Source organism: Moschus berezovskii, chromosome 8, assembly GCF_049115385.1.
Source record: "Moschus berezovskii isolate FMDL1 chromosome 8, NW_MosBer_1.0, whole genome shotgun sequence".
In the NCBI taxonomy this organism is placed as follows: domain Eukaryota; kingdom Metazoa; phylum Chordata; class Mammalia; order Artiodactyla; family Moschidae; genus Moschus; species Moschus berezovskii.
In genome coordinates, this window is record NC_142467.1 from 92,941,464 (window position 1) to 92,955,680 (window position 14,217).

At 52.3% G+C, this 14,217-nt stretch overlaps 1 protein-coding gene across 2 annotated transcripts; it reads right to left on the minus strand.

The window, feature by feature from the left end:
- Positions 1-289: 289 nt before the first annotated feature.
- Positions 290-12,294, minus strand: TBXA2R (thromboxane A2 receptor). 2 transcript variants are annotated; one of them, XM_055429875.2, is made up of 3 exons: positions 11,572-12,294; positions 6,266-7,118; positions 290-1,501 (listed from the first exon to the last, which is right to left on the minus strand). In XM_055429875.2, the coding sequence occupies exons 2-3, from the start codon at positions 7,049-7,051 to the stop codon at positions 1,256-1,258; spliced, it is 1,032 nt and encodes a 343-aa protein (XP_055285850.1). In that variant the 5' UTR covers positions 7,052-7,118; positions 11,572-12,294; the 3' UTR covers positions 290-1,255. The 2 variants fall into 2 exon arrangements, with proteins under 2 accessions (XP_055285850.1, XP_055285849.1); XM_055429874.2 differs by having other exon boundaries at positions 11,593-12,293.
- Between the last annotated feature and the right edge of the window lie 1,923 nt (positions 12,295-14,217).

Genomic DNA, 14,217 nt, shown 5'->3' on the forward strand with positions numbered 1-14,217 from the left:
TGATCTTAGATCTATGGGAGGGTAGTGGGGTAGGGGCAGGCAGGGGAGGCAGGAGGTAGTTTCCTTCTCATGTACCTTGAGGGCTTGAGGGCTCATGGGGAATAAAGGCATAAAGGCACCTCCCACCCCTGCAGCCTGATGTGTTATTTTGGGGGTATTTGGGGGAGAGCAGAGGAAGGGGGGCTGACATGAAAACACTAGATGCTTCTTAAGTGCCTACTATGTGCCGGGCACCTTATAAGTGCTAATTGTGCAGGCGTTGAGGGCCCTGCAGACACACAGCAGTCTGTACAAGATCAGTCTACTTTTATTGAGCAGCTACTGTGGGCCAGGAGCTGCTTGCTCAAGGTGCAGGGAGTCTGAGGGGCTGAGTGGATAGATGGTGGAACCACAAGCTGATGAAGGCATGCACTTCATCTGCAGTGGAGGAAGCAGGCGTGTATCCCATGGCCTCTGGGTATCTATCTCGTCCTCTCTTTTCCTCATCTGCAAAATGGGTTTAACCCATAACCTGCTCCTGGGGTTGCAGGCAGGATTCCAGGAGATCTCAACCGTGAAATGCTCAGGGAAGACTCAATAAAGGGGGTGGGGAGAGGAGTGAGAAGCTAGCCCCACCTCTTAGGGCTTCTCCCACTCCTACCCTAGTCCTGCTCAGCGGGGGCTTCCCCAACCCCCGCCCCAGTCCTGCTCAGCAGCTGTGGGCTGGATAGGAATCTTGACACCAGAAACTTCAATGATGGATGATTTCAGAGCCAAAGGAAAATAAAGCCGAGGTGGAGATTATAGTTTGGCAAGAGAGGGGGTCAGTTGGCATTCAACCTTTCTAGACAGAGCCTTCTCGAATTGGGGTGTCAAAGCGAATCAACCATACCCCAGTAAGCAGGTCAGATTCAGGGGTCAGAGCCCCCTATTTCTGGAGGATTTCTGCAAGGGGAGGCTTACAAGTCTGATTTCCTCCAGATACCTGCCCAGCACTGTCACATCCTTCCTGGGGTTAGGAGGGGACTCAAAGTAGGGGCTGACAGAGGGGAAGGGCTTTGGAAAGGGGAGTCAGGGAAGACTTGGGGGTGGTCCCTGGGGCTGATGGAAGATAGCACACAATTTTGTTGTTCAAACCCTCTGTCTATGCTGCACTCTTGGCTCCTGGGCGTCAGGATAGACAGATGCGACCAACAGGGAGGATAAAGATCTGGTGGGGGACATTCTGGCAGGGTGCTCTGTCCTTCCAGAGCTGTCACTATGTCCAGCCTAGGACCTAGTGTATTGTTGACCTGCGGGTGAACTGGGGCTGCAGGGACAGTGACCTGGACCGGGTGCTCAGGCGAGGGTAGAAGCGCTGGATCACTGCCCGGCGAAACAGGATGTACACCCAGGGGTCGAGGATCTGGTTCCAGGTGGCCACTCGCAGGTAGATGAGCAGCTGCCGCTCTGTGGAGCGGGACAGCTGCCCTGTCGGGCTCATGGCGGGCGGGCTCCGCAGCACCGTCTGGGCGATGAAGACCTGCCGGGGGCCAGAGCAGTCAGCTAGGGGCAAGGCTGGCAGCCAGCCCTGCCCTCCACCAGCACCTGCCTGTGCCACCTGCTGTCCCCTGAGATCCAGTGCTGATTCTGTTCCTGCTGGGCTGTGTGACCTTCAGGATATCTGCCTGACCTCTCCAAGCTTCAGCTGATATGGCTGCAGAATAGCACACTTTTCCTGCTCCTCCCCTGGACATGATTAAACATGGTGGACAAAGAGGACTTGCAGGTGTGAGCAGGTGGAGTCACTGTGACTGCCAGTGTTATTATTCTGTGTATAAGATTTATATTAAATAATTAAATTTTATGTTATTTTATTTTGTCATATTATATTGAAATTTATAGTTTATAAAATCCTATGACAAAAATTTTATATTAAATAATTTTTATGTTAAACATAGTAAATTAGTTTAATAGTTTATTAAATATTGGATTTATATTTAATATTACACAGTACATAAGATACAAATTATTATATACAATAATTTACAAATAATTATAGAATATAATAATATAGTTACCTAATAATATATTGTTAATTATAACCATATTATTTATTATATGGTATTTAAAATTATATATGTAATTATATAATATATAATTGTAATGTGACTATGTATTACATATAATTGATATAATTGCTAACTATTCATTAATAACATAGTTATGTTATATAGTATTTAATAATTATATTATATATTATATAATGATCAATAGTTATTAAATATTAATTAATAATATGTAATTATATGCTATTTATAGTGAAGTGAAGTCACTCAGTCGTGTCCAACTCTTTGCGACCCCATGGACTGTAGCACATCAGGCTCCTCTGTCCATGGAATTTTCTAGTCAAGAGTACTGGAGTGGGTTGCCATTTCTTTCTCCAGGGGATCTTCCCGACCCAGGGATTAAACCCGGGTCTCCCGCATTGCAGGCAGATACTTTACCATCTGAGCCACCAGGGAAGCCCATATATGCTATATAATATTTAACAATTAAATACTATATAATGATTGATATATTAAATGTTAATTAATAATATGTACTTATAACAGTTTTGCTCAGTCATGTCCAACTCTTTGCGACCCCATGGACTATGGCCTGCTGGGCTCCTCTATCCATGGGCTTTTTCAGGCAAGAATATTAGAGTGTGTTGCCATTCCCTTCTCCAGAAGATCTTTCTGACCCAGGAATTGAACCAGCACCTCCTGCATTGTAGACAGATTCTTTACCTGCTGAGCCACTGGGGAAACCCCCTAATTATAGTTATATGTTATATAGTATTTAACAGTTATATAATATATAATCATATATTATATAATAATTGATATAATTATGAATGTATATAATAATTATGTTACATGGTATTTAATAATTATATAATATATAAATACATATATATGATTGATATAATTATTAAGTGTTAACTGGGACTTCCTTATATATTATATGATTGATATACTTATTATTAAGTATTAATTAATACTATATAATTATAGTATATATTATATAGTATTTAACAATTATATCATGGTTGTAATATATATTAATTCTAATACAAATAATTATTATAATGGGTATTATATTTCATAATTATGATTAAAATCATACTATGATTACTATTAATACTGTATTGAATTACTACATTACAGTTGTTTCCTGAGCACCTACTGTGTGCTGGGCAATTCTGGGGACAGTGCAGTGGCCACAATGGACTCAGGCTCTACCTACACGACCAGGTAGTTTCAGCTCAGTAGCGGGGACGGGTGTAACCAAGCAGGGATGGAGGCACTGTTGTAGCCCAGAGGAGGCGCTGGGCCAGGCTTGGGAGAGGTAATCAGATGTAGAATAGGAGTTTCCCCAGTGAGATGGAGGGAAGTGTCTGTGGACCTTTCCTCTGGGACAACAGGGAGCCATGGGAGGTTTTAGAGCATGAGTTGGCTCAGGGGCCAACTCTGGGCTGCTACCTGTTTTTGTTGTACTTTGTTTGCTTTATTTGTACCTTTTTGGTTTGTTGTTTTGCTAAGAATGTTTTTACATGTGTCAATGGTGAGAAAAAAAATAGAAAGCATATTTTGTGACATGTGACAATTACATGAAATTCACGTTTCCGAGTCCATAAATGAAGTCCTTTTGGCACTCAGGCATGCCCAGTCATTTCCAGGTAGCTTTCACACCCCAATAGAAGAGCTGTGTGTTTGTCACAGAGACAGTGTTTAAAAGGTATACTCTATGGCCTTTTAGGAAAAACTTGGCTGCCAAAGGGGACTTGGGAATCATTTAATGACTCAGTGATTCTACCTAGAACGCCTTCCTGGTTTTTATCTGGCAGCTTATCTCCTATTAAGGAGATCAAACCAGTCAATCCTAAGGAAATCCACCCTGAACATTCATTGGAAGGACTGATGCTGAAGCTGAAGCTCCAATACTTTTGGCCACCTGATGGGAAGAACTGGCTCATTGGAAAAGATGCTGATGCTGGGAAAGATTGAGGGCAGGAGGAGAAGGGGACAACAGAGGATGAGATGGTTGGCTGGCATCATTGACTCAACGGACATGAGTTGGAGCAAACTCTGGGAGATGGTGATGGACAGGGAAGCCTGGTGTGCATGGGGTCACAAAGAGGTGGACACAACTGAGCAATTGAGCAACAACAAATATCCTATTCAGGCTTCCCTGGTGGCTCAGATGGCAAAGAATTCAACTGCAATGCAGGAGACCCAGGTTCGATCCCTGAGAAGGAATTGGCAACACACTCCAGTATTCCTGCCTGGAAAATTCCATGGATGGGGAGCCTGGTGAGCTACAATCCATGGGGTCACAAAGAGTTGGACATGACTAAGTGACTAACACACACCTCTCTCTAATCTCCTATCCATCCTTCAAAGTCTCAGCTCCAATGGCTCAGAGCAGGGCAGGGGTCATCTAGGGGTGTTCTAAGACAGTCAAGCCTGGAAGGCAGGGATCAGGAAGATGCTAAGGCAGACCTTTGTCAGGGAACCCTTGGTGAAGGTGTCATTTGAGCAAGGACATGGAGGAGTGAGGGAGTGATTCACGTGGAGATCTGGGGATGAGGGAGCATTCCAGGCAGAGGGTACAGCGTATACAAAGGCCCTGGGGCAGCATCGTGCCTGGCATGTTGGAGGAACAGCAAGGAGGCTGGCGTGGCTGGAGCAGAGTGAGCAAGGGGGAAGGTCGTGCAGGGCCTTGTGGGCTGCAGGAGGGCTTGAGGTTTTATCCTGAGGGAGGTGGGAGCCCTGAAGTGCTGCAGGCAGAGAGGGGGAAACCTGCATCAGGTGCTCACAGGCATGCTCTGGATGTGGCTTAATAAATAATAATGATAATAAACAAAAAGAGAAACGGTCTCAGCTGTATGAAAACAGACCTGGGAGGGACACCCCAGGGTGTCTGAGTTTCAGAAGCACATTGCTCAGCCAGAAGCATCATACTATAACTTTTGCTCCCCCGGGGCCCGTCATGCCTGCAGCTTCACGTATCACACACAAAAAAGTATGCTCCCTTCTATTTCTTTTCCCACCACTGACACATGTAAAAACATTTAGCAAAACAAAGCACAACCAAATTTGCAATCTTCCTATCCCACAGATTTAGTTTTTGCTTTAGCCCTTATCACTTCCTAACATCTACCATTTCACTTATTCATGCACTGTTTATTTGAGGTCTTCCCCATGATCATGGGGTCGCAAGAGTCTGACACTACTTAGCGACTAAACCACCACACCATAATCAAAGAGCTCCAGGAAGTCAAGCATTTTTGTCCTTTTTGTCCCCTGCTCAGCATCTAGACCAGAGCCAGCAACACGCTGGTTGTTCAATCAATGTTTGTTGAAGAAACAAATGGATGAATGAGTTCATTTCCTCCTGAATCACTCTGAGAGGCAGGCACCTTTTAAATCATCCCCATCCCCCATGGCTCAGATGGTAAAGACTCTGCCTGCAGTGCAGGAGACCCGGGTTTGATCCCTGGGTCGAGAAGATCCCCTGGAGAAGGGAATGGCTACTCATTCCAGTATTCTTGCCTGGAGAATTCCATGGACAGAGGAACCTGGCAGGCTATACAGTCCATGGGGTCACAAAGAGTTGGATATGACTGAGCAACTAACACTTTCTTATTTCTTTTAAAATCTAAGGAACTGATGGAGGCTGGAAGAAGGAAGCCCATAGCCAGAGTCGCATGGTAAGTCCTTGTTGGATATGGGCTGGAAACCAAGTATTTGATTCTGGTCTTCAGACTTGTCTAGATTGAATCAGAAATGGAAAAAGAACAACTCCAAAAGGCCAATTATATTAATCAGTGGAAGGACTTCAGTAAATTCACCTGACTCAGGGAACATCTGTGCAAGGCTGGGGTCCAGCCCAGAACTAGGCACAAGGTAGAAATGATTCAGTGATTCTACCTGGAATATCCTCCCTGCTTTTGTCTAGCAGGTTAACTCCTCTTCCTCCTTCAAAACCCCAGCTCCAATGACCGTCTTCCGGAAAGTCTTCTCTGATACCCTGCTGGGGTGGGGAAAGCCTGGGAGCCCCTCCCTGGGCATCTCAGTCCCAGGACACTGCTTCTGCCCCAGTCCTGCCCCCAGTTTGGGGTTATCTGTGTCTCACTCAAGGGAGTACCCCTGGACCCTGGGGTCACATTTTCTTGGGCTAATGAGAACCTGAGGGTTATGAATCTATTCAGGATGAACCCAGGCCCCAAGCAGTCCCCGCCCCCACCCCTGCCACTCACCAGCAGTGGCATCCAGCAAATGCTGGCCACCACCATAATGCCCAGGAGCTGCACCATCATCTCCACCTCGCAGTCCCTTGGGCGCTGCTGGGCAGTCGCCTGCCCATGGTAGACGTGGCACAGGGTGGCCACACTGATGGTGTTGAGCAGGAAGGACATCCCCACCGAGACGCTGCCAAGGAGTGTGAAGAGCAGGCTGAAGGCCACGTCCCCCGGATGGGTGCCGAGTGTGAGGAAGCACCAGGAGCCAGGGTACTGCACAGTGTAGTGACCCACGCCCAGAAGGGGCAGCAGGCCCAGCGCCAGTGCAGAGGCCCACACCAGCCCCACTGTGGTCCAGGCTCGGCGCTGCGAGGCAGTTGTGGGCCTTGAGAAGGGCCGGGTGATGCCCAGGAAACGCTCTGAGGCCATGGCGGCCCCCAGCAGCAGTGGACACAGGCCGAAAAAGACCATGATGACGCCCATGAAGTGGCAGAGGCTGCAGCCAGGGTCCACGTCCTGCCATTCAAAGAGGACGAAGTGCTGGGTCACCACAATGGCACCAGTGACCAGCAGCCCCATGAAGTCAGTGAGGACCAGGCCGCAGAGGAAGGTCAGGAAGGAAGATCTAGACTGGGAGCTGCCCTGCCGCGCGCCCATCAGCACGCTCAGCGCCAGCAGGTTGGAGGCCAGGCCCACCAGGCAGAAGGAGGCTGAGAACCATGGGGAGGCAATCAGGTGTCTCTCCTCCGGTGTGATGTTCATAGGCCGGAAACAGGGCCCCAGAGAACTGGCATTGGGCCGCATGGTTCTGGAGCATAGCAGGGAGGGTCACCACTTCATCAGGCCAAGGCTGGTGGTGGTTCAGAGACACCTGTGGGGAGGCGCGCGGCAGAGAAGATTTTGGTGATTCATCCTGCATTTTAGTCTGAGTGGCCCCAGTGAACTCCTACACAAACTTCAATGCCCCAGCTCAAATATTCCCTCCTTGAGGAAGCCTTTCCTCACTTATCTCATTCCCAACTCAGTAAGCATTACTATTACTACTCCTAGTAGTAGTCCTGCTACTACAATTACTAGGATGACTAGCTCCAACTGTCCTGCCCCAGGCTCAGTGACCCTCAAGGGCAAGGATCAGTTTTCCCTCCTCTGGGAACCCTGGAAGACACCAGTTAGTATCTGCCAGGTTTCAGAGAAGGATTGAGAAGCTCTGGGTTTGAACTCTAGCCCTGACACCAACTATGTGACCTCAGGCAAATGATTTTTTCTTCTCTAAACTTTTCCCTGGGGGACATCCATGAGTCCTTCATGGAAGGAAGGATCCAGGACAGATTTCAACTGCTGTAAAACAGGACACGTGCAGTGTGGGGAGGGCCACTGGCTGCCTGCTAGAGGTCGCTGACTCTCAGGCCAGCTCTGTGGTCAGCCTTGAGGTCACAATTCCTCATGAAGGCCTCGGGGAAGATCCGACCCTGTTAGTCTTTAAGGGACATCCTTCCTCCCATGTTAGAATCATGTAGATTCCTGCCCCCACCATTTTTGTTTAATAAAAAGTAAACCCTGAAATCCAGTTCCAGTCTGGGAGGAAAAAAAACAAAACTCAGTTCACTGGAAGCAATTGGGTCCCCAGTGATGAGCTATAAACAGTAGCAGGGAGGCTATGAACTACTCAGTATGGGGCTGGAGGAGAAAATTGGAGAGATGTGTGGGTCTGACTGTCTAGGGTGTGGATGAACTGACTAGTGTTTGAGGAAAAATAAAATGACACCATTTAAAAGTCAGCTCTCTGAAGCAATTATACTCGAATAATAATTTAAAAAAAAAGACTTCTCTCAGTTGCCCAAAAGGATACAGTTGGGAGGGCACAGGGTCACCCATGGGGCCAGCCTACCATGTGGTGTGCATGCACATCACAAACCATGCTTGTGCCAGCAGTGAGGGGCCACTGGCCACAGGATCAGAGTGGACAAAGGTGGGGAGGCAGGGCGGTAGGAGGCATGGAGGTTCCAACTGAATCCCAGAAAGGTCCACTTATTTTTTTTAATAAAAAAAATTTAGTTATTATTATTTTATTGGGCTTCCCAGGTGGTAGAGTGGTAAAGAATCTGCCTGTAATGCAGGAGATTCAAGTTCGATCCCTAGGTTGGGAAGATCCCCTAGAGGAGGAAATGGTAACCCACTCCAGTATTCTTGCCTGGAGAATTCCATGGACAGAGTAGCCTGGTGGGCTACATGTGGTCACAAAAGAGTCGGACACAACAGAGCGACTAAACGACCACGACAATATTATTTTATTATTAATTAATTAATTAAACTGTACCAGGTCTTAGTTACAGCATGTGGGATCAAGTTCCCTGACCAGGGATTGAACCTTTCAGGGTCCCCTGAAATGAGAGTTCAGAGTCATGATTCCCATTTTGCAGAGGCAGGGAATCCGAAGTACAGAGAGGTTAAGTAACTAATCCAAAGTCACACAGCCTAGCCGGAGTTGATCGGAGATCAAATGTGTGCAATTGAGTCAAAAGCCTTGCAGTCAGGTGTGGAGGGTCATCATTTCTAGGGAATTCCCTGGCAGTTCAGTGGGTAAGACTACATGCTTTCACTGCCAAGGTCCCATGAGGCACAGCCAAAAAGGGATAGAATTTTTCTAAAATGACTGCCATGAATCCCCTCACGAACCTTGGAGGAGTCTCATCCCTACTCTGAACCTCAGTCTCCCTTCCGATAAAATGGGGCCAATGACGAGCCCCGGGGCCATGTCCATGACCAGCCTCAGCAGTGAGTGTGCTTAGCTGCACCCCACCTCACTCCCCATCTCTTCAATTCATCTCAGCAACTCCTAGCCTCATAAATTATCCAGCTCCTGATGGCCAGCTCCTCCGAGCCTCCCTCCCAGGCTGACAGCCAAGGTCACAGCCACTTTGGTGGGGGTGGGGCCCGAGTGAGAAACTGAAATCTGAGAGAGGGTGGGATGCGGCCTTTCCACGGTGCAGTGCAGTATGTGGCCATCTGAGCCCCCCACTCCAGGGAAGGGGTGTGCTTGTCATCAGCCCAGATTTGACCTGCACTTGAGTTCCCCCTGGGACAGGGCGCTCCCTCCCCCGCCCCCCTTGAGAGCTGGTATGTGTTGTTTCTAAACATTCTCGGGACTTGGGCTGTGTCTGTGGTCACTGCCCCTGCCTCACCCTGGAGTGACTGCCAGCCCCTCCCGCATCTCATGGCCCCAGGGTCCCCTACTCTTGTGCAGGAGCTCATGCACCCAGGGACATAGACCCCAAGTCTGTTTAACACTTCCCATATGTGGGAACAAAAACTGTGACTCCAGGGCCCCTGGCCTGGGGGAGACTGGAAACTGGCACCACTTCCTCTGGCCCCAGCATGTGGTTTCCAGTCCCCCAACCGGGGGTTCAGGTGATAGCAGCCGGCTCAAGTTCCCCAGGAAAGCGGGCCAGAAGGGGCACCTGGCGGGGCCTCCCTTTCCCTCCCACATTGACCAGGAGGGCTCCAAGGTCCAGAAGCACTGCTGTGTGACCCTTGGGAGAACTGCTCTCCCCTTCTGTCCCTCATGAGAAACATGGACCCAGATTTGCTGGACAAACCCAAGGATCCTATACGCGAGAGTGGGGGAGGTTTGGACTTGAAAAATCCAGGGTTCTGGAATTCTAACAAGTCCCTGGTTCTAGAATTCTAATAAGGTCCTACTTCAGGAACCCAAAGGCCTGAAGAGTCTAGACTTTAAGGGGGCTGGGGTTCCAGAGCACTGATTGGCTGGTCCTGAGTTCCAGAACTCTCTCTCTCGGGTCCTGGCTCCTCTCTGCAGGACTGCAGGATGGACATTCAGTGTTCTCTCAGCTCACCTCGGGGAGGCTGGGAGGGCTCCAGCCACCTCTGTCCCAGAGGCCTGGGCGCTGGGCCAGGCGTGGGCACCAGGCTGCCCCCCCCACTACCACGGTGGCCCTGGCAGACTGTGGTCTCTGGATTCCAAGGGCTGGGCCCCTCCTCTGCCCGATGGTCCATCACTGCCTGCCCACTCTCCTCCTGCTTCCGCAAGCCATCCATTTTTTAACAAGTCTCTCTCCTTCTCAACACCCCACCCCCTGGCCTGCCTGCCTGTCTCCACGCCAGGGGCCTACCCACCCTCCCCCGGGATGGGCGACAGTGACCTCAGACAAGCTGGGACTGGAGACCCCGATCTGCCACTGTCAAGTGGGGGCTCGACGTTGCCAAGTCTGTTTCCCCCTTTCTGAAATGGGGACAGCAAGACACTGACTTGCCTGCCAGCATTTGTGTCGGCCCAGGCCCGACCTGCTCTTGTCATTGAGACTTTGAGTTTTCACACACACACACACACACACACACACACACCCCACACACACACACACCACCCCTGGTGCCCGCACTCTTCCTGCTTCTAGGATATGCTCACAGCTTATCTCCTGGCTGCACACAGTGAGCAGCCAGGTGGGAGTCCTGATGCACTGTTTGACCTCAGTCCATTTCCACATTTCCTAAGTCCTCTAATGCTGCCCAGTTGATCAAGGATCATGCCCTCTGGCATGAACATGCAGAGAGCAGGCCCATCACTGCATTGGTTCCAGCTCATGCCCAGCGCACACCTGCATGCCCTAGGGTAGGGACACTCTGCACACTCTTGTGCAACCACAGACGCCCACAGACACAAACACTTACACGCAGGACCCGTCAGCTCCCAGATCTGCCCCTGCCTCCCCTCACCACAAGGTTCAATTTCCGGGAACTTTTCCTGTTTGTGACACCAACCAGGTCCCCACCCCCGTCAGCCTGTCTGGGTTAGAGCTGAGCCTTGGCCCTGACTCATGCAGTCCCCCAGAGCCTCAGTTTCCTCATCTGTTCAATGGGCATCCTCTCAGCGCTCACCACTGGCGAAGGGAACAGATGGGTGACGGAGGGACAGGACCCATCCAGGCCAGGCGGCCAGTGGTTTGTGATGGACACAACTCCGAGTGTGCATACAGATACACAACCAACCAGGCGTGTGCTTTCACTCGCAGCCATACCCAGCGGCTCAGCACTGTCTCTGGCTACAGCGCCACAGGACGCGGAGTGGCCTGGCCCAGACTCAGGGGAATCCACACACCAGCACATTCTTGCTCACACCAGCCAGCAGGTGCCCAAGGCAGGCAGCACTCTAGACTGGGACCCAGGCTCAAGAGTGCCCCTGGACACCCAGCACGTAGTAGCTGTCACCGCCCACGGGAACACGCCCACGGGAACACACCCACGGCAGCGCCGACGCCCGTAGGATGCACCCAAGCCACACCTGCCCACGCTCATGCCCCGCCCCTTACCTCAGGGCCAACTGTCCTCACCTGAAGGCGGTCGAGGGGGCGTGCTGGGGTAAGCGCGCCGTCCTGGGCCCTGGAGCACGTGTGAGTGCCTGGCGGGAGGCAGAGGCAGGGCGGCTCGGCCTCCCGGGCCCCTAGGGAAACCGAGTCACAGCGGGAGGACTCCCGCGCTGCCACGTCGCGCCGGGGCACCGATGGAGGGCGTGGCGGCGCGGGGTCCCCGGCCGGAGGAGGGGTGACTAGGTCCCCTCCCGGCCTGGAGCGGGGCCCACGGGGTCTAAAAATAGCCCGGGGCGGGGGCTCTGCTCTGCAGCTGGATCCAGTCTCTGAGTCGCGCTCAGTCTTTCCGTCCGTCGCATCAGCCCCTCCCGCCCCGCGCTGGCCACGCCCCTCCCGCCCAGGCCTGGCTGCTGAGGGTCGAGGGGCGCCCCCCAGCCCCCGGGGAGACGGCGCTGCCTCCTGGGGAGGGGTCGTCCGTGGGATCCCGGCCGCAGGGGCAGGGCCGCGGCGGCCGGGGGGGCCGGCGCCCTCTCAGGAGCCTCCGCCCGCCCCCTCCCCCAAGCCGGCCCCAGCTAGGCCCCCTTCCGGCGCCGCTCCAGCCGCCAGGCCCCGCGTTATTCACAGTCTGGGTAGCACCCCGGCTCGAGAGGGGGCGGGGGCGGGGTCAGCTCCCCAGGGCGCCCAGACCCCGGCCCAGGGGCCCAGAGCTCAGAGCTGGTGAGCACGGGGAGCGTGGTGGTTGAGGGTGGCTGGCCCTCAGTAGAAGCTTCATCAGTGTAGCGTTTGTTTGAGGCCCCTATCAGGGCTTGGGGTGGGATTGCAGGGGTGTTCAGAGGGGAGAGGGGCCGCACTCGGAAGCCGGAAGCCTCGTGGGCAGCCTGCTCAGACAGGTTTTCCCGGGAGCAGGGGAGCGGAAGGGCTGTGGGCGGCTGCATTCTAGGGGGAGCACCTGGGAGCACCTAGGCTGGCCCTGGGCCCCTGAGGTGGGAGTGGGGGGGTACGCTTTCCCTCTGCTCCCCAGAGCCCGTCACTGCAGGAATGATCGTGCTTGAAGCAGGGAGCTGGAAGCTGGGGAATGACTCTCCAGATAGGATGGGCTTCCTTGAAAGTCCGGTGACTCACTCAGGGCTGTGGGCCAGGGTCTCATCGGCCCAAAGCTGTGAAAGTAGAGGGTGAACAGCCGGGTGCTGCTAGAGCAAAGGTGTGGAGGCTGAACCCAGACCGTGGTGCAGAAAAGTGAGAAGCTTCTTAAACGTCCTTCCTGCCCACAGTCCTTGGGTCTCAGGTGAGTGAAGGGGGCCCATGGGTTTGGGACTGGCCTTCGAGGATGAATGGAAGGCAGGGTTGGGGCATAGAGGGATGAGTTTGGGCCTCATTGGCCCTGAGTTACAGCTTGGAGTGGGCCGGAACCCATTTGCCTTGGCCTTGATCTCATGCCAGCGAGTCCTCCGGGGCCTGGGGCGGGGGGCACAGCAGTGCAGGCTCTGAGTGAGAAAAATGGACTCCTGCCCTGGCCCTGATCTCCCTTCCACTGGCTCCACCTACTATCCTTCTGTCCTCTCCATCACTCCAGGTGGCCCCTCCTCTGTTCATACCATTGTCTGAGTCCCCAGCAGGTTAACCCTAACTCCTCTTCCTTGACAAGGAGTCTCCCCAACTCCTATGCATCTGGCAGAACCCTGGCTCTGAGGCTCTCTCCTCTGTAAAGCCTTGATGCCCCCCCACATCAAAGGAGGCAGTCTTGTTCCTCCCAGCCTTTCCTTTAGGGAAACTGCCCCAGCCCATATGGTAGGACAATTGTGAGCCCCAGGTAGACTGTAAACCACATCTGCCCTCAAAGATCCCCCAGGCTGGAGAAAAATAAAGCTGAATACAGGCATTCCTAGCCTCCTGCATTCAGGGCAGGGCCAAAGGAAGTTACAGGGCTTAGAGGGTCCCAGGAGGTGAGTCTGAAAGGCATCCTGGAGTGGGCATGGGGCAGAAGTTGTGAGAACAGGGGCTTTGTGGAATGCATAGGAGTTCCACATGTCCAAGAGACAGGGAGAAATTATATGTGCAAAACTTTGGAAGCAAGAGAGAGCATGAGGCTTCAGGGGACTGTAAGGAAGGCAGAGGATGTGGGGCTGGGGCTCCAGATTGAGGGGGTTGGCTGAGATGAGGAGGATTGTTTCGTTCCCACTTCCTCTGCCCTGAGATAAAAGGACAGTTCTCCTTCCGGTAAACAGCCAGGGCAGGGGTCAGATAAACACACTTGACTTGAGATTAGCAAGTGCCAGGGTCACAGAAGGACTCTGCAAAGCAGGGGGTGAAAATGCTCATTTTATAGACTGGGAAACTGAGGCCTGGAGGGCAGGAAGTCTGGGTCCAAGGCCACATGCAGGTGGGACCTGACAGTGAGTTCTGGGCTTCCCCCACCTCCCAGGCTGTAGGCTGGAGGTCTCTTGGTCTCTGCCCCGGCCCTGCTCAAGGGCCCATGGGAGTCGTGAGAAGTGTTGAGATGGTCTGTGGGGTGGGGGTGGGAGGTGGCAGATGGTGGGAACAGAGGTCAGGCTCAGGACCGGCTTCCCGGGGCTATGGTTTCCGCTGGGAGTCAGGGAGCATCTATTCTTAGTCTCACACTCGGCCAAGAGCAGGAAGAGGCTGAGGTGG